This window comes from Geotrypetes seraphini, chromosome 3 (assembly GCF_902459505.1).
Source record: "Geotrypetes seraphini chromosome 3, aGeoSer1.1, whole genome shotgun sequence".
Classification (NCBI taxonomy): domain Eukaryota; kingdom Metazoa; phylum Chordata; class Amphibia; order Gymnophiona; family Dermophiidae; genus Geotrypetes; species Geotrypetes seraphini.
Genome location: NC_047086.1, coordinates 68751527 through 68773275, shown reverse-complemented (window position 1 = coordinate 68773275; position 21749 = coordinate 68751527). Strand labels below are relative to the sequence as shown.

The window sequence follows — 21749 nt, the reverse complement described above, 5'->3', positions numbered from 1 at the left end:
AAAGTTCCTGCTGCTGAACTAGAGAAAGAGATGTTCAGCTGGCAGAGCTTTGGTTATACATTTTTATCAACACAACTAATATACTACTTTATCCTAAAGCAAAAAATAAAAAAATAAATAGAATTTTTTTTTCTACCTTTGTTGTCTGGTTTCTGCTTTCCACATCTCATTCAATTCTTTCCATCCACTGTGTGACTTCTCTCTGCGTCTTCCATTTGCTGTTACTGTGCCTCTCCCTTCACCACCGCCCCCCAATTGGTCTAGCACCCATCTTCTTCCTTCCGCTTCCCCATAGTCTGGCATCTGTCTTCTTCCCTTCCAGCATTTTCTCCCCACTCTGTCTTCCATATTTCCCTTCAGGGTCTGCTCCTCTCCACCCTCCTTCAATGTCTGTTCTATTCCTTTCCACCACCACCCTTCCCTCCCTCCTTTACCATCTGTTCCTTTCTACCACCCTTCAGCTCCTCTCGCGTGGCCTATCTATCTACCTTCCTCCCTCTTATTTTCGTGGCACGTTACAATGTAATTTGTGCAAGCCGCTGGAGCCTGCGAGCTCGGTCCCTGTCCCATCCCCACAAACCATCTCGCTTCTGTGCTCCTATTTACCCCATTTCTAATATCTCCCCTATGTATCTGCCATTGCCCCCCCCCCTGTGTCCATATACCAGGAGGGAGGGAAAATGCTTGAGTACCTGATTGTAAAAACCGCTTAGATAACCCTGATAGGCGGTATATAAAAACCTAATAAACTTAATAAACTTGAAACTACCATCCCCATGGCATGTCCCCTTTATGTCTCTGTCCCTATGCCCCATACACATAATTTCCCCTCTTTCTGTTACTTTCCTGTGTCCAGATTTCCCCTAACTTCCTCTTCCATACCAGTGTGTCTCTTCTTTCAACCCCATCTAGCTTTTTTCCCTCTTTCTTCCCCCACCCCTGCTTCCAGCATCTGGCTCACCTGCCTGTCCTCCCCTTTCTTTCCTGCTGTGGGTTTTTCTTTCCGTCTTCATCCCCTTGGCCCAGAATCCTTTTCCCTTTCACTCCCATTTTGAATAACTCTAAGCTGTCTTAATGCCCCAAATCTTTTATCATCTACGGATAAGTAGTTCTGCAGTAATTGCAGCTGAACTGTGTTCATGTCCAAAAATTCAGAATAATAATAAAAGTGCCAGCACACACCTACACATGAACTAGAATGCTGTTCTGTGTGTAAATATTAGTGTAGACAAGAATTTAATGATTTAATTACAGTTGTTAGCCCTTTTTTGCGAGAGGCTTAAATTGAGCTAAGCATTTTTCATAGCCCGACATCAAGAGTTGGGGTAAATCAAAGATTTTGACAGCATACAAATTGACAAGCAGCCTGCAGGCCCTGGAATTTTGAGGAGAGAATCTCCTTGGCATTTTTAACAGCTTCAGAAAATGGTTATATCCGTCCTCACCTTAGTTTGCAGGCTTTCGGCGACCTGCACGCTTTCCCAAAGAGGGGCGCACGCGTGGCTGCTCAGTGTTCAATCTTCTGCTCTGTTGCAACTTCCTGTTTCCGGTTGCGTCAGAGCAGAAGATTGAACACTGAGCAGTAGCGTGTGCGGCTCTTTGATAGCGTGCGGGTCGTCGAAAAAGAAAGCCTGAAAACTAAGGTGAGGTGAAAGGAGGGTGCTGGCTAAGATCGATCGGTCGGGCAGGGGCTGCGGGGACCGCGCGAACCTTGATGCTTCACTGCGGAGACAAGACCATTCACCGCTCTACAGGGCGGTGAATGGCCTTGTCCCCGTCCCCGCAGCGACTGCTATTTTTCTTTCCCCATTTCAGTGGGTTACCCGTGGCTAAACGCGGCCAGCCGCGGGTAACCGCCACCGTGTCATTCTCTACTTTGCACTCCCTGCGGCCCACCGCCAAACCCTTACCTCGAGCGGACACCGGCACGCACCAACCCACATGACATATATGTGCCGGTGCCGAAAGAGCCTGCCGCTGATCTATGCTGGGCTGCTGTGGGGCCTTGAGAATCTGCGCATGCTCAAGGCCTTCTGGCTCCCACCCTCTCCAATATTCTCACGAGATTCTCGGAGAGGGTGGGAGCCTTGAGCATGCGCAGACTCTCAAGGCTCCACAGTAGACCAGCATAGATCAGCAGCAGGTGTAGCAGGCACGGGCACGCATGTGTCCTGTGAGTTGGTGCATGCTGGTGTCCACTTGAGGTAAGGGTTTGGGCGGGTTTGAAGCCGGTTCCCGGGGTGGGGGCTTGCATATCAAGTCAATGCTCAGTTTGCGAGTTACAATTTGCAGGAGTGTTTTGCTCGTCTTGCAAAACACTCGCAAACCACGTTACTTGCAAACCGAGGTTTGACTGTATATTATCATATCATTTTATTTAATCCTAAAGGAGAAATTAGGTTCTTACCTGCTACTTTACTTTCTTTTAGCTTCTCCAGACAAGTAGAAGTTAATCTTTAAGAATGGGTATATATCCAATCATGACCAGCAGATGGAGACTGAAAACAAAACTATGGAATAGTACATAATATATTCCCTTCTCTATTCTCATCAGTCTGCCGAATAGCCAAGCAGAACTAAGAACTGGAAACAGAAATAAACAATACTCTGAACAGGAGTAAGAACTAACATACCCAAATGCTGTTGGAAAATGCAGAGAAGAAATACCAGAAGAAAAATGTCCCCACAGCTCGCCAGCCAAGCCACAGCCGCTGTTCATCAATTCTCCCCGGCCCTAGAAAAATACTAGAACCCTCAGCAAAAAACAAAACTGCCCGCGCAACAGCCCCAACACAATAACAGACAGGGTGGGGACCTCTACTGGTCTGGAGAAGCTAAAAGAAAGTAAATTTGCAGGTAAGAGCCTAATTTCTTCTTCTTTAGCACTCTCCAGACCAGTAGAGGTTAATCTTTACGAATGGGACGTACCAAAGCAGTCCCTAACACGGGCGGGACCCCTAAAGGGCCGACACCAGAACACACACACCAAACACCGCGTCCCGATATGCCTGAACATCTACCCGATAGTGTCTGTCAAAGGAATGCAAGGAAACTGCAGCCTTACAAATGTCCACTGGAGGCACGAGCGATGACTCAGCCCAAGAAACCGCCTGACCCCGAGAGGAATGAGCCTTGAGAAACTCCGGAACGGGCTTCTGCCTCAGAAGATAAGCAGAAGCAATAGTCTCCTTGATCCAGCGTGCAATAGTAGCCTTAGAAGTGCCAGCCCCCCTACGAGGACCCGCCAGAAGGACAAAGAAATGATCTGATTTCCTGATCTCCTGGATCCGCTGCATATAAGAGCGAAGGACCCGACCAACATCCAAGTTGTGCAGCTGTCTTTGCTCAGAAGAGCCCTCCTGACTATCCAAGACCGGGAGGACCACAGATTGATTGACATGAAAAGGAGAAACTACTTTTGGCAGAAAAAGAAGAACAAGCCTCAAGACAACCTGCTTCCTAGAAAACTCCAAGAAGGGAGCCCTACAAGAGAAAACCTGTAGCTCAGAAACAAGCCTAGCGGAAGAAATGTCCACCAAAAAGACCACCTTCAGAGTAACGTCCTTCAAAGAGCAGCCGCCCAACCCAAAGGGCGGGTGCACCAGAACAGATAGAACCAGATTGAGATCCCAAGAGGGAACAGAGGGCCGCACAGGAGGCCTGAGCAACTTGGCCGCCCGCAAAAAGCGAATCACATCAGGAATGGCTGTCAAATGCTGACCTGTCACTAACCCCCGAAAGGCTGACAAGGCCGCAAGAGAACACCAAGCCAGGCCTCTATCCAGGCCATCTTGCAAGAACTCTAGAATGTTAGGCAGGGAAGCGCGAAAAGAGACCACTTCCCACCCCTGGCACAACCCCTCAAAGAGGCATCAAACCCGCACATAAGCCTCCGGGACCCCAAGAGTGTAGAGATCAACTTATCTGAATACCCCTTATTACCAAGGCGACCCCTTTCAAGAGCCAAACCGTAAGACAGAAGGGAGACGGGTCGAACATGGGAATGGGACCCTGCATCAGAAGGTCGTCCAAGAGAGGCACAGGAAAAGGTTCCGCCACCAGATCCGCGTAACACGGATGTCGAGGCCAATCCGGAACCACCAGATCCAGATGGTGAACAATACGGAGAAGAATTCTGCCCACTAATGGCCACGGAAGGAACACGCACAACAGCCCCTCTGTTGGCTATGGTTGAACTAGAGCATCCAGACCCTCGGCCAGTCCGTCCCTGCGACGACAGAAGAAGCGGGACACCTTGGCGTTGCCACTCGTGGCCATCAAGTCTATCAGGGGCTAACCCCAAGCCTGCACTATCAACTGAAAAACCACGGGGCTGAGACACCACTCTCTAGGATCTAAGATGTGATGACTGAGGAAGTCCGCCTGAACATTCTCCACCCCGGCTATGTGAGAGTCCAAAGCATGAGCCGAGCCGCCTCCTGCGTCACCTGAGCGCTCTTGGTGCCCCAACGATTAACATAAGCCACCGCCGTGGCATTTGCCGACAGGACTCTGACCGACTTGTCCATTAAGAGGGAGCGGAAGGCTAATAGCACCAGACAGACGGCTATGATCTCCAACACATTGATCGACCAGAACGCCTCCTCCTCCTCCTTGAGCCAGGTGCCCTGAGCTGAGTGACCTAAACACTGAGCCCCCCCCCCAACCGAGGAGACTGGCATCTGTGAGAAGCACCGTCCACTGCGGTAGATCCAGACTCATCCCCTGAACCAGATGAGAGGTCTGGAGCCACCAACGAAGACTGAAGTGCACCAAGCCTCGCAGAGGGACAGGGACATCCAAACTGTGCCCGCGCCCACCTCACCACGTCCAGGGACACTGCCATCGACCCCAAGACTTGGAGGAAATCCTGCACCCGAGGACACCGGGACGCAAAAAAAAAGGTGAATCTGAGATTGCAATTTGCTTACCCGGGCCTCTGGAAGGAAGACCTTCCCCAAGGAAGTGTCGAACAGAACACCAAGGTATTCCAGACGCTGAGCTAGGACCAACCGACTCTTGGAAAGGTTGACCATCCAGCCCAGCGACCGGAGAAACTCCACCACCCGAGCCATAACCCGGGTGCTTTCCTGCAATGACTTCGCCCGAATCAACCAGTCATCCAGGTAGGGGTGCACCAGAATGCCCTCCAACTGCCACGACAACCACCATCACCTTGGTGAACGTCCGGGGAGTTGTGGGCAGACTCAAGAGAAGCGCACAGAACTGATAGTGCTGACCCAATATCGCAAAGCGAAGAAAGAGCTGATGAGAGGCCCGAATGGAAACAGGCAAGTACACCTCCGCCAGAGCGAGAGAAGTCAGGAACTCCCCCGGCTGAACCGCCAGAAGGACAGACTGCAGTGTGTCCATGCAAAAAAGTCCTGTTGACCCCTATTTAAACTGAGGATGAGCCCAAAAGGTCCCCTCCTTTTAGGGCTCCACAAAGGAAATGGCGTATCAGCCGGTGCCGCACTCCTGAGGGGACACTGGACAACCACTTTGAGATCTAGCAAGCGCTGAAGGGTCTGGCAAAAGGCTAGCATCTCCCATGCTGCCTGACACAGACAGGCTAGATATGATACGGCAGAGAGCGGGCAACCTTCCAGAGCATAACTTTCCTGCACCACCACCAGGACCCACCGATTGGACGTGATCTCGGCCCACTTGGGAAACAAGTTGCGCAGCTGGGCGCCAATGGGAACCAAAGGGGGAACCGGCAAAGAGCCATCGTGCAGGACGGGCAGCAGGGGAACCGGGGAGGGGGGGGGACTCCCAGTGCATGCCGTGGTCAGTTGGCATGCACTGAGCCACTGACCACGGGGAAAAACCGGAAGCCTGGAAAGAAGCAGCCCTATGCCCCAGGCAAAACTTACGAAATTCCCAGATGCCCCGGGCAGTGCCACCCCGAGATGCCGGGCGGGCACAGACCTCAGGCAGATGGGGCACCTTAAAGTCTGTCAGAGTCTGAACCAACTTATCTAAGTCCTCTCCAAACAAACACGACCCCCGAAAGGGAAATTTTGGGAAGTTCAGTTTTGGATGCGGCAACTGCCGACCAAGCGCAAAACCACAAGGTACGGCGTGTGGCCACCAAAAGCCCCAGACTTAGCCGCACCAAGTCAAAGAGCATCCGAGAGGAACGAGGCAGTCATCTCAATCTTCGCCACCTCCTGATCCACTAAGGACCAGTCATCAGACTCACGATCCAGGACACGCTCAGACCACCGAAACACGGTGCGAGCCACCAGCCCCACACAAATAGCCACCTGGACCCCCAAGGCAGAGACATCAAAATTCTACTTAAGTGTCTCCAACGTATGCTCCTCAGAGACCCTAAGGGCAGAACCGCCCGTAACAGGCATAGTATGTCGCTTAGCAAGCGCCGAAACCACCGCGTCCACCACTGGCAAAATTAAGGTAGCCCTATCCCCCTCCGGGATGAGATACCCATGAACCAAGGCGCGCACCAACCAAAATGGCGCTCCGGCGTATTCCACTGCTCCAGCACAAAGTCCCGAAAATTCCGACGCACAGGAAAAGAGTGGGAAACAGGACAGACCCCCTGAAGCAGAGGGGCCCCCATACGCGGGGTCTCCGGTGGCGCAACTTCAAAAATGCAGCACCGAGACCACCTGCTAAATCAGGTCTAAAAGCGCATCCCTCTGAATAAAAAGCGCACCACGGACGCATCTGCGCCGGAAGATGGGAAACCTGGCGCCCCGCTGCCAGCGGCTGTCCCCTCTATAGGATCCTGGAAGCCCGCCAAAGCGGCCAGGTCCTCATCCACGCCAATACGCTCCTCCAACCACCAATTCGCAATCCAAGCCCCCAGTGGGCGCTTGGATGAGGGAGGAGATGCCAAATGAAATAGGGAGGCAAAGCCACAGGGGGTGCAGAGGGAAACCACCCCTGAAACCCCCCAGGTGCCTGCAAACTAAGCCTGCAAACTAACATAGCTATGTCACCCTGCTTGATTAAAAAACATCTCTACTAGAGACAACTACATTAAAGCTAAGTAAAATGAAGTTAAATTACATTGAAAATTATAAGAAAGTCATAAGTATTTAAACATATAAAGCTCTTGTAAAAGTGAAAAATTAGAAAAACTAGACCCAGTGACGATTTGTCACGTAAAGCTCAGAACGGTGATATGTTTGAGTTCTGAGTGGTGACGCTGAGGGCCTAATAATTGACTGAACAGGTTGCTAGCTGAAATAAGGAAGAAGTTCCTATTTCTATTGAACTGATATTTAAGAAATAGCCACCTGAAGTGTTATATGTTATTAATTTTGTTGTAATGCATATATTGGCATTTTAATTCTAATTTTAACCTCAGGTTTAATTTGATATAAATTGAATATAATTTTTATGAAAATATATATCTCTGTGCGAGTTATTGGCATAACTATGTTGAGCTGAAGGGTAGTCATCATGCTCATGATCCAACAGTGAACCAGGGTGGGAGCGATCATACTACATTCCTGCCCATTCGGAGCCACAAGTTCTTGCAGCAGCTTTGCGAGACCATGGGAACTTGCGAGAACTTACGGCAGCCATTCAGATAGTGGCTCTGCACGGGACAAGAGCATAGGATGATCGCTCCCACTCCGGTTCAATGCTGGACCACTAGGGATTTTAAAAGATACACTTTTTACTAAATCAGGGAGGCGAGCAGGAGGTGAGGAGGAGGTGGTTAAGAGTCAGCCAGGACAAGAGACTGAAGGGATCCCTCCAGTCCCTGGACCACCAGGGCTTATGGCAAGCCCAGTGAAGGCCTGCAAAGCATCAGGAGAGAGGGGGACAGGGTGCACAGCCTGGTAAGACAGGGAGGTGGAGGTGGGGGGAGGACAGCATGTGAAGAGTCTGGCAGCGAGGAGAGCTGGGTACAGAGCCTGGCAGGGCAGGGTAATTGAAACCTCTCCCCCTAGTTTTTATTTGAGTCAATCTTTTTTGGGGTAAAAGGTTACCTGGTTTTATATTTGGGTCAGTTTATATTTGACCCATATATACAACATATATATGGGTCAAATATATGGTACATATATGGTTCATGGATGGTACATATATGGTACATATATGGAACATATATGGTACATAATTATATAATATGGATTTTTAAAGGATTAAATTAAACCTCTCATTTAAATATGCTGTATATGGAAGACTCACTTCAAACAAATTCAAAATGATCTGTTTATAATGTTGATGTGAAACAAGAGCACCACCAGTTTGAATAATTACAATGTGACTTTATACTCAGTTATTGTATGGTAGAGCTTACCACAAATTGAAATAACCCCCTCCCCCCAAAAAAGAAATAAATTGCCTGCTTGTAAATGGAGGTTACCCTAGACTCAGCTACACAATTTTGCAAAGTTTATCAGTCAACAAGATGGAGAAGACCTTAGAGCTAAGAATAAACTAGAAAACATGCTTCCAAAGCACATGAAGCTTCTTTACAATGTGTTGACAATCTCTTCAATCATAAAGCCAAGCTTCAACTATCAGAAGTGGAGTATCCATGGCAAGTAAGATGCTTCTCTAAAGAAGTGGTTGCAGAAGCCCATTAGAGGAAAACAATATTCATGGTAATTTTAAATTTGTTGATGACAAAGTTGTTCAAGTTGTTAAATTACAAGAGAATTTTGGAAAAATTACAAGAGGACCATGTGAGACTGGGCATCAAAATGGTAGATGTTTAATGTGAGAAAGTGCAAAGCGATACAGGTAGGAAAGATGAATCTTAACTATAGCTATGTGATACAGGATTCCACATTAGGAGTCAACATCCAGGAAAAGGATCTAGGTATCAATAAGATTATGTTGAAACCCTCAGTTCAATATGAAGAAGCAGTTAAGAAAGCAAATAGAATGTTAGGAATTATTAGCAAAGGAATGGAAAACAAAGATGAGAATGTTATGCCTTGTATTGCTCCATCATGTGGCCACACCTCAAATATTGTGTGCAATTCTGGTCACATCTAAAAAAAAAAAAAAGTGGACTTAGAAAAGGTATAGAAAAGGCCAACAAACATAAGAGATGGAATGACTTCCTCAAGGGGAAAAGCTAAAACAGCTAGAGCAGCGGTCTCAAACACGCGGCCCGCGGACCGCATGCGGCTCTCCAGGTGCTATTTTGCGGCCCGTGGTCTGGACACGATCAAAACAGCATTTCTCTTCCCCCTTCCCTTCCTTTTGGAGCAGCAGCGTGTCTGACCGGCTCAGTCGATTGTTCCATTTAAAGCTGCGTTTGGTGGCTCCTCGCACTATCCACTCCTGCATCGGAAGCCTCTCCGACGTCACAACAACAGAGAGGCTTCAGACGCAGGCGCGGATCTCGCGAGGAGCTGCCACCCGCGGCTTTGAACGGTATGATCAACTGAGCCGGCCAGACACGCTGCTGCTCGACAAGGAAGAGAACGGAAGGGGAAGGGAAAGAGAAATGCTTCTGCTGCATAGGAAAGGGGGATCCTAGGGAAATGCTGCTGCTGCTGTACAGGGAAAGGGGAAGAGAAATGCTTCTGCTGCACAGGAAAGGGGGCAGGGAAATGCTGCTTCTGTTGCTGCTGCACCCAATTGGGGAAAGAGAGGGAAGGAAGACAAGGGAGAGGAGAGGAACAAGAGAAGCCAAGTTCATGGGAGGGAGGGAAGGAAAGGAGATATCAGACCATCGAGGGGGAGGGAGAGATGCCAGGGCATGGGGGAAGGGAAGGAGACAGATGCCAGACCAGGGGAAAGGAAGGAAGGAGGGAGAGAAAAGAAGGAAAGAGATGCTAGACCATGGAAATAGGACGGAAGAAGAGAGAGATAGGAAGGGAAGATAAGACATGAAAACGTAGATTTTGAAAAGAAAGCAGAAAAATTGAACATTAAGTTAATGCCAAAGATGAATGCAAGGCAGAAAGTGAAAACGGAGAGAAAAACAGTCAAAGGACAAGAAGGCCCTGGAAACATAGTTGAAAGCACAGAAAAATAAAGTCACCAGGCAACAAAGGTAGGGAAAATGATTTTATTTTCAATATAGTGATTGAAATGTGTCAGTTTTGAGAAAGAAAAGATATCAAACTTTAAATGTGAGGGCTGCAGAAAAAATAGAGTACTTGGAGGGCCGCAGAAAAAATAGTTAATGTCTTATTAAAGAAATGACAATTTTGCATAAGGTAAAACTCTTTATAGTTTATATATCTTTCCTTTTAACTGTTAAAGGAAAGTTTTATAAACTATAAAGAGTTTTACCTCATGCAAAATTGTAATTTCTTTAATAAGGCATTAACTATTTTTTCTGCGGCCCTCCAAGTACCTACAAATCCAAAATGTGGCCCCACAAAGGGTTTGAGTTTGAGACCACTGAGTAGAGCTCTTCAGTTTGGAGAAGAGATGGCTTGGGAAGGCAATAGAGGTCCATAAAATACTGACAGGAGTGGAACAGATAGATGTGAATTGCTTGTTTACTCTTTCTGAAAATACAGGGACTAGAGGATAAGCAATGAAACTACTAAAACAAACCAGAAAAAAAAATTTTCTTCACTCAACTCAATGTCTTGAATTTGTTGCCAGAGAATATGGTGAAAGTAGTTAGCTTAGCAGGGTTAAAAAAACAAACACATTTTTGATCATTTCCTAAAAGAAAAATCTATAAGCCATTATTAAGATGGATTTGGGGAATCTACTGCTTATTCCTACAATAAGCAGCATAAAATCTGTTTTATCCTTGGGAATCTTGGCAGATACCTGTGACCTGGGTTGGACACTGTTGGAAACAGGATACTGGGCTTGATAGAACCTTTGGTCTGTCCCAGTATGGCAGCTCATGATCTTAAGACAGATGAATTTTCTCAACCTTATTAAAAAAACACAACCAGGTAAGATCTTGCAACTTAAAGCAGTAGTAAAACTTTGTAAACAACCTTGTGAAGTAGAAAACAGTTGTTTTTTGTCAGAGCAAAAACAGCTCTAGATCTACTAGGAGCTTTCAACATTAGCGGAGCATTCTTCCAGCCTCCTGCAATTTTTCACAATCCTCTTGTGATTTAACAACTTTGAATAGCTCATCAGCAAATTTAGTCTCACTAGTTATTCCCATCTCTAAATCATTGATGATTGGTGTAGAACGGGTACAAGTGGATCAATTTTTTACTCCCATCAAAAATTGCAAAAAACGTCATCCCCGTTCCCGTGCAGCTCTCTATTTCAAACTCTAAAGGTTTGTTGTCCGAAACACGGACCGTGTCAGGTCCCTCGGTTGGTAATAAGGTTGTATATACCATTAGAGTTTGAAATAAACAGTGCCTGCATCTTGTATATAGTCTGCAGTTGTTTTTTGGTTTTTGCTTTTCGCTTGGTTTTGCTGTAGTTCCTGTTGGATTTTTTTCTCTTGTTTGTGTTACCGTACTATGTAAAACATGACAATGTTTTACATGCTATGTCAGTTGGTGCAGGGGTTAGAGCTACAGCCTCAGCACTAGTGCTGCCCGATTCAAATTGTTTCACCTCGGGTGAATCGATTCAAATCTATTTAAAAACAAAAAAATAGGTCTCCCGATTCGGTGACTGACCCTCCCCCTGACCCCCTAAAGCAGAAGCAGCAGCGCTACCTCTTGCTGGAGGGCCACTGCCGCTCCAGCTTTAGGGGGCGAGGGTCAATCAGGAAGTGCTGTCTGGCTTCCCCCTGGTCTCCTGCGCATCCATTTACCTAATTCCAGCAGCGGAACAGCCGGCAGAAAGCATTGCCGGTGCTAGCAATCCTTGCAGGCTGCCATCGGCCTTAGGAGCTGTTGTTTCCTCTGCCGACAGATGAGGGGGCGGGACCACGGCAGAGGGAAAACAGCTCCAGAGGCCAATGGCATCCTGCAAGGATCGCTAACACCAGCAATCCTTTCTGAAGGCTGTTCCACTGCTGGAATTAATTAAAAGTAAGACCGGGAGGCCACAGGGGAACATGCAGGCTTTCTGGGTGGGGGGGGGGAGGGGGCCCTAGTGTAGAAGTACACGGAAGGAGGGAAGAAGGAGGGGGGTCAAAGAGATGTGCATATGCCTGACTGGGGGGAGCAAAGAAATAATGGGTCTAAAAACAGAGGAGAAGGAGAGAGATGGTGGACAATGGGATTTAGGGAGGGAAGGAACAGAAAGGGAGAAAAGTTGGACACAAGAGATGGTGTGGAGGGAGGATAGAGATACTGGATAGGAGGATAGTTGGGAAGAGAAATGGAGAGATGGTGGACCCTGGGGAGGTGGGGAAGGAGGGAGAGATGTTGGAAGAAAGGGTAGTTGTGAAAAGGTGGATCTGGGGATGGAGACGAAAAAAAGGAAAGATGCTAGACCTCTGGGGAAGGGAAATGGAAGGGAAGGACAGAGATGGAAGATGGATGATTAGCATCGAGAAAGAAGAAAACGACAAATGGGCAGGAGACCCTGGCAAGCAAGTTATCAGAAGACAACCAGAGCCTGGGACCAAAATGATTTAAATAATTACCAGACAACAAAAGGTAGAAAAAATAATTGCATCTTGTATTTTGTGATTATAATATTTCAGATTTGAAATGTGTATCCTGCCAGAGGTGGTGTTAGACCGCGAACGTGAGCTAGGATTTAACAGAGAGAGGAAAAAAGTCTTTATTTTGTTTATACCATGGCGCCAGTGTGGGTAGGCGAAGGCAAAGGGGGTGAAGAGGCTATAAAATAAACCCACTAAAAATTAAGAAAAGTATAGAATTTGTCCAAAACAAAAAACTAATATAGACCAGAGGACAGATTCATGTCAAGTTGTATTAGACTACCAGACCTCAAATACCCAAAGCACTACTTGAATGGTTTTTCGTGCCCTTACTGGGGTGGTAAATTCATCATTGGTCTTGGTAAAATGCTTGTGCTGTGAGAATGAATTTAAATATTTATGCTATCAAGCTTTAATAAAGTAGTCTAATACAACTTGATATGAATCTATCCTCTGGTCTATATTATTATAAAATAAACTCACCAGGATGTTTGGAAAAAGAAAAAAACAAAACAAAAACAACCCCCCCACACAATTGGGCAGGAAAATGAATCGAATAAAAAATCAATTCAATAGGCTGAATCTAATCAAATTTTTTTTTTCAAAATCGGGTCCCACTCAGCACCCTAAGCTTGTGAGTTCAAATTCATGTTGCTCCTTGTGAATCTGGGCAAGTCTTGGCCAACTATTCTAATTATCACACAACCCCATATGGACCAAAAGTACACCCACTGCAACACTACAAGGCCTTTCACACACACTCATACAGTATAAGTGTTAAACCAGCAGGAGGCCAAACCCAACAAAAAAATTTGAAAAAGAAAAAAGAAGTGGAGAAAAAGCCTCAGTTCAGCTTCATTTGGCAAAAAACTCCACTTCTCCAAACACTCCTGCATCCATACAAAAAAACTGTAAGGCAAACAGCACTATAATAGCCTGCAGAGAAAATGTCCAATAGCACCCGGGGTATACAACCCCAAACGTGAAACTGTGGATGAGGGGCACAAAAGCACAACAGTCCTGACCCATGCAAAGAGGCCCATGAAAAGAAAAACCACTTAGCTGCTGCCGTTCTCCAGGCACTTCTAGATTCATGATCCTGGGCAAAGCAGCTAGGAAACCCAATGGGGAACCTCCCGTTTCGCGTTGTCGTGCTGCGTCAGGGGTATCAAAATTCACAGCTTCATAAACATATAGTCGGACACATCAGTGCTCCTCTGGCTCACCCTCCACTTCAAAATTCACTTCTGGCTGGAAAAACCCCGTAGCCACCGCTGAAAAGACTAACAAAAACTCCACCTCTTCCGGTATTCCACCAATCATATAGCCTCAGGAACCGAAAAAGGCCACCCACTCAATCCAGGCATTCAGTCCTTCAGGCTGGACAGATTCCAACAAGTAAATCCACCTTGGCTCTTTCTGCCACAGGAGGCATCTCCAATCACCCCGACGAACAGGAAACGGTATGTGTTCAATCACTGCACATCGCAAAGACCCAAAATTGTGCCGGGCATCTAAGCAATGTCCTAGCAAAGGTTCCTTCAGGCGTCGGGTGTTTAAGCAAGATCTGTGCTGTATCAATCTGATCTTCAGCTGACGATATTTATGTCCCACATACACTTTCAAACAGGGACATAAACTTTTTCAGTCTGTCAGTATATGAGAGGTCTTCCATGCCTTTATTAGTTTAGTTGCTCTTCTCTGGACTTTCTCAAGTACTGCCATGTCCTTCTTGAGGTGCGGCGACCAGTACTGAACACAGTACTCCAGATGCGGTCGCACCATTGCACGATACAGTGGCAGGATAACTTCCTTCGTCCTGGTCGTGATACCCTTTTTAATGATACCCAACATTTTGTTTGCTTTCCTTGAGGCTGAGGCGCACTGCGCCGACGCCTTTAATGTTGTGTCCACCATCACTCCCAGGTCTCTTTCAAGGTTGCCTACCCCTAGCGGTGAACCCCCCATTTTGTAAGTGAACATCGGGTTCTTTTTCCCTATATGCATGACCTTGCATTTCCCTATGTTGAAGCTCATTTGCCACTTTTTGGCCCATTTTTCCAGTGTTGTCAGATCTTTTTGGAGATCTTCGCAGTCCTCCATGTTATTGACCTTGCTATATAGCTTGGTGTCGTCTGCAAATTTAATAACCTCACATTTTGTTCCTGTCTCCAGGTCGTTAATAAATATATTGAACAGGAGCGGTCCCAGTACCGAACCCTGCCGAACTCCGCTCGTGACCCATTGCCAGTCTGAGTAATGGCCCTTTACTCCAACCCTCTGCTTCCTGTCTGCCAGCCAGTTTTTGATCCATCGGTGGACCTCCCCTTGTATCCCGTGGTTCCATAGCTTCCTTAGCAGTCTTTCGTCTGGCACCTAGCTAAAGAGGTCAAACTCAGCAAAAAGTCTGGGGGGGACCACACAAGGGCGAGGCAATAAATTCAAAAAATGTAATAAAATCTAATCTAATCTAAACCTTAGGTTTGTATACCGCATCATCTCTACATTTGTAAAGCTCGACACGGTTAACAAGAGTTAGGGTAGAAAGGAACTCTAGTGGAGGGAAGAGGCAAAATGAAGAGAAAATTTAGAGGACTAGAATAACCAGAGAGAGGAGGAATTACATTTTTGAGAATAACCAGGTTTTCAGATGTTTACGGAAGAGTTGGAGGGAGCCTCATCTTGAGGAATAGAGGTATATATAGAGGCCACATCAAATGTCACTAAAAACGTGACCTCTGACATCCTAGGCCCCCAGCTGGTCAACAAATTCAAAAAATGTATAGTGTCCTGCAATAGAGATCTAACCGATGCAAGACAAGGTTGCAGGTGAATGTCCACATACTGGCATACACGCTCTAATAAAGAATCCCTCCCTGACACTATAGGCCTACCCGGAGGGGTCTCTAAATTCTTATGGATTTTCGGCAGGAGATAGAAAGCTGGCACCTTAAAATGCTTAAAAGTCAAAAATTTATATTCTGCCATTGGCAGAAAATCAGCCCTCCTACCCTCATTCACCAATCTCAATACATGATCAAACACATCATTCGATGGATCCCTATCCAGCAGGAGGTAGTTGCTAGCCTGTTGTTGTTGCTTATTTGCTTCCAAAAGATATTGTTCACGGCCCCAAACTACTATAGCACCACCCTTGTCCGCACGACGTATTACAATCAAAGTCTCAGTTCTCAACTTCACCAATGCTTCACGTTCTGTCCGTGTCAAATTATTGATGAAATCGTGTATCAGTATTCTCAAGCACTGTAATATCATGCATAACAGCTTTCCTCATCTCCTCATTCATTTCCTTCCATCCACTGTCTGCCTTCTCTGTCTCTTCCATATGCTCTGTTACTGTGCCTCTCCCTTCCATCTCTCCCTCCACTTCCATCTTCATTCCTCCACTCCCCCCATAGTCTGGAATCTCTCTCTTCCCCAGTTCCCTTCAGCGTCTGTTCCTCCCCACCCCACCTTCCCCAGTTCCTTCCAGCGTCTATTCTTCCCCACCTCACCTTCCCCAGTTCCCTTCAGCGTCTGTTCTTCTCCACCCCACCTTCCCCAGTTTCCTTCAGCATCTGTTCCTCCCCACCCCACCTTCCCCAGTTCCCTCCAGTGTCTGTTCCTCCCCACCTTGCCCAGTTCCCTCCAGCGTCTGTTCCTCCCCACCCCCCCCAGTTCCCTCCAGCACCTGTTCTTCCCCACCCTACCTTTCCCAGTTCCCTCCAGTGTCTGTTCTTCCCCACCCCACCTTTCCCAGTTCCCTTCAGCGTTTGTTCTTCCCCACCCCACCTTTTCTCCCTTCCTGCCCCTTACCTTCACGGCAGGCAATTTCTCTAAATGTGCTTCCTACCAGCAGCTGGAGCGTTGAAATCACATGTGGCTGCGGGAAAGGTCGTCTCTGATGCAACTTCTGCTTGTGTCAGAGATGACCTTTATGACAGCCACACGCGATTTCAACATTCCAGCTGCTTGTAGGAAACATTTAGAGAAATTGCCTGCCGCGAAGGTAAGGAGCAGGGAGGGAGATGCTTTGGCGGTGGCAGTGATCGGGCAGCAGCAATCCGTAAGGAGGGAGGGAGATGCTCGGGTGGCGTCTATCTGTAAGGAGGGAGGGAGCGCGATCAGTGACCACATGTGTTCCCTTCCTTAACTGCTTCACAGGGCAGTGAATGGCCTTGTCGTCATAGCTACGGTAAACACTGTTCCCCCCCTCCCACCGTTTCGGCGGCTTACCCGCGGCACACCGTGAGTAACAGGCACTGTTTCATTCTCTAGTTGCCACTGTATCTTACATGAAGAACAGAAATAGCAACATTTTCATAGGAAAGCATTAACAAAGAGCTGCGTTTTCAACATTTTCTTAAAATTGATCTTTCCAACACAAAATCGCAGTATGCCTGGCAGAGCATTTCAAAGTTTTGACACCCGCCACTGACATCATTGATGCTCCAATTCTAACATGAATAGGCATCCTCCCCTCTAAACTCAATTTCATAGTGTTTTCAGACCTTAGATTTCTTCTAGGTTGGTAAATTTCAAACAATTTGCTGTCTGGTGATTTCAAGAGTCTCTGGTTGCACTTCTTTCTGACTGTGCATCCGATATTTATTTTTTTATTTCCTCCTGCACACATTCTTTCCTCATCCCCTTCCCCAACCAACATCTTTCTCTGTCCCTCCATGAGTCCAAATTTTCTTCCTTTCTCCCCCATTGACAATGTCTCCCTCTCTCTCTCTGTCCTTCTCATATTCCCTCCCTTGCTACAAAGGGCGCATCTCTCCCACTCCCTCTACTTCAACAACCAACATTTCTCCCTCCTTTCCACCAGTCCAACATACTTTCTCTCTGCTTCCTGCATGCTTCCTCTTCTCCAGTCTTCATTCCCTCCCCCAACCATCATCTCTCTCCCTCCATGAGTTCAACTTTTTACTCTCTGCCCCCTCCCCCTTCCCCGAGTGTCATTTCTCTTCCCTCCTTTCTGCCCTCCCCATCCATCTCTTGCTCTCTCCATAAGTCCAACACTTTCTGCCTCCTACACATTCTCTCTCTTCGTCCCTTCCCTCATGTGACTTCCCTCCTTCCCACCCCCAGTCCATTTCGCCCCAACCCCACTCAACATGCTCTCTTCCCATGCCATTTCTCCCTCTCATCCACACCATGTCCATTTCTCCCTCTTTCATCACTCACTCATCCTGCAACAATTTTCCTTCCTTCCCTTAAACCCACTCACAACTAGCATGCTCTCTCCCCATGCACCATCTCACTCTCCCCTCCAGCGTGCAGCACCTTTCCTTTCCGCCAGGTCCAGAGGCACCTCTTCTTCCTTCTCTTTTCCTCCCCCTTGTCCAGCAGGACCTCTCCTCTCCCCAGAGGCAGCTCACTGTGTGTTTTTAACTTCCCCACACAGCTGCTTCTAGTGTTAGTTTAGCCGTGGTTCCATCAGACAGCTTTGAGGCCTTTTCTAGGCTGGCCCGCCTCTGATAATGCAACTTCCTCTTTTGTCGGAGGCGGGCCGAGGCTGCCTGAGGCTGCCTGATGCAATCACTGGCTAAACTAATGCTAGCGGCAGCTGTGTGAAGAAGTTAAAAAGCACATAGTGAGCTGCTGCTGCTGGTCGGGGGGGGGGGAGGGCGGAGGCTGGGGATAGAAGACGAGGAAGGTGGGAGATATACAGCACCAGGTACTCCCTGACAATTGTGAACCTCTGGTCTAGAGATGCTAAGGAAAGACAGGTTTTCAGGTGTGTAGGGCACACAAAGGATCAAAACTTTAGTGTGTTGGTAACTGTGTAGACAAACAAATGGACCAAATAAAAACATCTATGTGAAGTTGTTAAACCTTGGGCCATAGTTTAGCCATCTAAACCCACGCTGCTATTCTGAAACAGTATAATCAGTATGGTTTGTCCTTAGTCTGTAGATGTTTTTGTTTTAAATTATTGCATTCCTTATTTTTATTAAAATTGCATTCTCACCTAGAATTTTGATAGGCATGAAATCAAATTTTAAATAAACTATGAAACTATAATCAGAAGAACATTTTATTTTCATTTTTATTTAAAGTATTTCTTTTTTGCTGGTTGTTTGAGAGTTTTGGTTGCTTGAGCTCTGGTTAAGAGTCTACTATCTTAGAAATTCCACTGCAAAATTCATTGCTCTTCTAATCTGTTTTACCTGAAGACAGCAGTTACCCATACCAAAACCCATGGCATCCATGTATATGTGATCTGGTTTGGCTGCCTTTCCTCCTTCACCATCATCACTGGCAAATTTCTCTATAAATGGTGTTTGTGTATTCCGGTCTTTAAATACTGCAAGAGAAAGGAAACGTTCCATCCAAGTTAAGCAAAAAGTACATGATGGGATGTATATAGACAAAACTTTTCTTTGCTCACCTCTCTAGTGCCCACCCCTCTCAAAGCTCAATAGCACAGACAGAAAAAAATCCAGCAGCTGAGTTGATCAAACTCTGGTAGCAGTAATTTCCACCACTGCAGCACTCAGTCTCCAACAAGGTTAATGGCACAGACAAGTTGCTTTTCCTACCACAGGCAGCAGTGCTATAATCCACATATACCTCAAACACATGGACGGACAGATGCATCCTACCCAACAGGCATTCACTGTAGTGAAAGCCTAAACAGATCCAACAAATTACCAAATCAGCACAGCCACCACTTCCTCATTTCAAGAATAGTTTTACTCACTTGGTATATTTATTGCTACTTTCTCTCCTCTTCTGTGTCGAATATTTCTTGTTAAGGTACTAAAAGCAAACAGAATTTAGTCAACTCAAAATTTTCTTCTTAATGTATACAGAGTCTTTGTTAATGGGACTCTGGCGCACAAAATACTAGGTAGGGCAATTCCATAACGTCACACTTGATATAGATGCCACAATGTGTGTGCAGTGAGCACTAATGCTATAAAAGCATTTAGGTGTACCTAAACCATTATAGAACACTAGTATAAAGATGCATTAGCATGAGGAACAAAGTATGCAAGGAAAAAATGAATTTGATCTCCATAAATAGCCAAAACAGAAAATGGAGTTCGAACTATAGTCCAACCACGGGATAAGAGGTGCTTTAGAAAATCTTTATTGGTCTCAATGGGTCATTGGGCTATTGAGATCAATAAAGACTTTTTAAAGCATTTTTATCCCATGGTTGGACTATATTTCGAACTCCATTTTCTGTTTTGTTTTGAACATTAAATATGACCACTTACAATGGCTGGTGTAAGTTGATCCAACTAAGTGCACCATATAATGTGAATAATAGCATTCTATACACTGTTTTGCTCGGTGATACAACCATGAGCCTACACGTGCTCCACTTCTGCTACAATACCACTTACATGCTATTCTATAGAACAGCACATGAAGTACAGTTACTTACCGTTAACAGGTATTATCCAGGGACAGTAGGCAGATATTCTCACATGTGGACGACGTCATCCATGAAGCCCCGGTATGGACAGCTTTAAAAAGTGCCATCACCACTTTAAGAACTTAAGTTCACGAACTGCCCGCACCGCACATGTACCTTCCCACCCAATGCAGGCTCACAGCTCCTCAGTTCTATAAGCTAACTAAGAAGCAAACCAAGGGGAGATGGGTGGGGTGTGAGAATATCTGCCTGCTGTCCCTGGATAACACCTGTTACTGTGAGTAACTGTGCTTTATCCCAGGACAAGCAGACAGCATATTCTCACATGTGGGACTCCCTAGCTTACTAGAATGGGATGGAGGGAGTGTTGGCCATTAAGAAAATAAATTTTACAAAATTGCTTGGCTGAAATGACCCTCCTATTTGGAATTAAATTCAGACAGTAGTAAGATCAGGGCCGGATTAAAGGGTAGGCCCAGCAGACATGGGCCTAGGGCCGAAATGGTCAGGAGGGGCCCAGCCGCTGAACTACCCTCCCTATTCTGCCACTGCTGCTTTTCTTAACCAGCAGCAGCAAACCTGTAAATAAAGTGCCCAACCCATGGCTCAGCTTGTGCTCCCTCGCGAGTCCCAACACGGCCTTCTCCCTTCCTTTCCTCACAGAAACCTGGCTAACATCGGACACAGACCCAAAAATTACGGAAGTCTGCCCTCAAGGATACAAAATTACAGTGACCTGCAGAGAGAAAAAAAGAAGAAGAGGAGGATTAGCAATCCTAATCAAAGACTCCCTAACCCTAAACATACTGGAAAAAACATCCACCCCTTACATAGACCTTCTAGCATGTCAAATCTCAGCCACCACACAAAAAAACTCACTAAGCTGCATGCTCTGTTATATAACACCGGGAAACTGGGCCATGGTTGGGCCCGAATTTGAAAACTTCATATACCAAAACTCACTAACGAAGGAACACAACCTTATCCTAGGAGATCTAAACCTTCATCTTGAAGACCATTCATCCAAGGCAGTAGAGAACCCTCCTTCCTTTCCTCAATGCCTTATCCTTCCAAATTTTAAACCCACAAACTACTCATGAGAAAGGACACCAACTTGATATTGCAGCCTTCATGACCCATCCAACATCTACTTCAGAAATTCAAATGTCTACTGGAACCTGGTCAGACCACTACGCATACACCTTCAACATTAACTGGACCAAAACCAAAACCAAACCACTATCCAAATTAGTAACCTACACATCACACAAACACATCGAGCCCACCTTATTCTGGTCAAAAGTAGATGAAACAATCCAAGAAGATAACCCCAAAGACTTTATTTTACACTGGGGCAAATTGAGCAATAACATCCTTGATGAACAAGCCCCACTACGAACCAAAACCAGAACATGCAGACCATCAGACCAATGGTTCGACGACAAATTACTCACACTCAAGAGACAATGTAGACGACTGGAAAGAAAATGGAGAAAAACCAACCTAGATCACACGAAAACCACCTGGAAAAAAATTAATAAACAATACAAACTTCTATTAAAAGAAAAGAGAAAAAAACATTACACCAACCTAATACGCAACGGAAACCCAAGACACCAAAAAATTATTCCAAATACTAAAAGATCTAACTAACATCAAACCCTATATGACCTCTGACAATAACCCCTCCCCTTCAGCCTCCCTCCTAGCAGAACACTTCAAGAATAAAATTACAAACACCAGAGCTACCCTCGAGAATAACCCATCCCACCTAATTTATATCACAACACTTCCCACAGAAAATGAATCATGTGCTGAAGACAGAACTTGGTCCCAATTCCCTAAGATACATTGGACCGA

At 46.2% G+C, this 21749-nt stretch overlaps 1 protein-coding gene across 4 annotated transcripts in view; it reads right to left on the bottom strand.

Moving 5' to 3' along the window:
• GCLC (glutamate-cysteine ligase catalytic subunit) overlaps window positions 1-21749 on the bottom strand; it is a 251587-nt gene that overhangs the window by 120687 nt on the left and 109151 nt on the right. For all 4 annotated transcript variants that reach the window (XM_033936648.1, XM_033936647.1, XM_033936646.1 and 1 more), the window contains 2 exons: window positions 19206-19264; window positions 18673-18809 (listed from right to left, as the gene is read on the bottom strand). In XM_033936648.1, the coding sequence (XP_033792539.1) occupies window positions 18673-18809; window positions 19206-19264 (196 nt within the window). The remainder of the gene's footprint in view (window positions 1-18672; window positions 18810-19205; window positions 19265-21749) is intronic.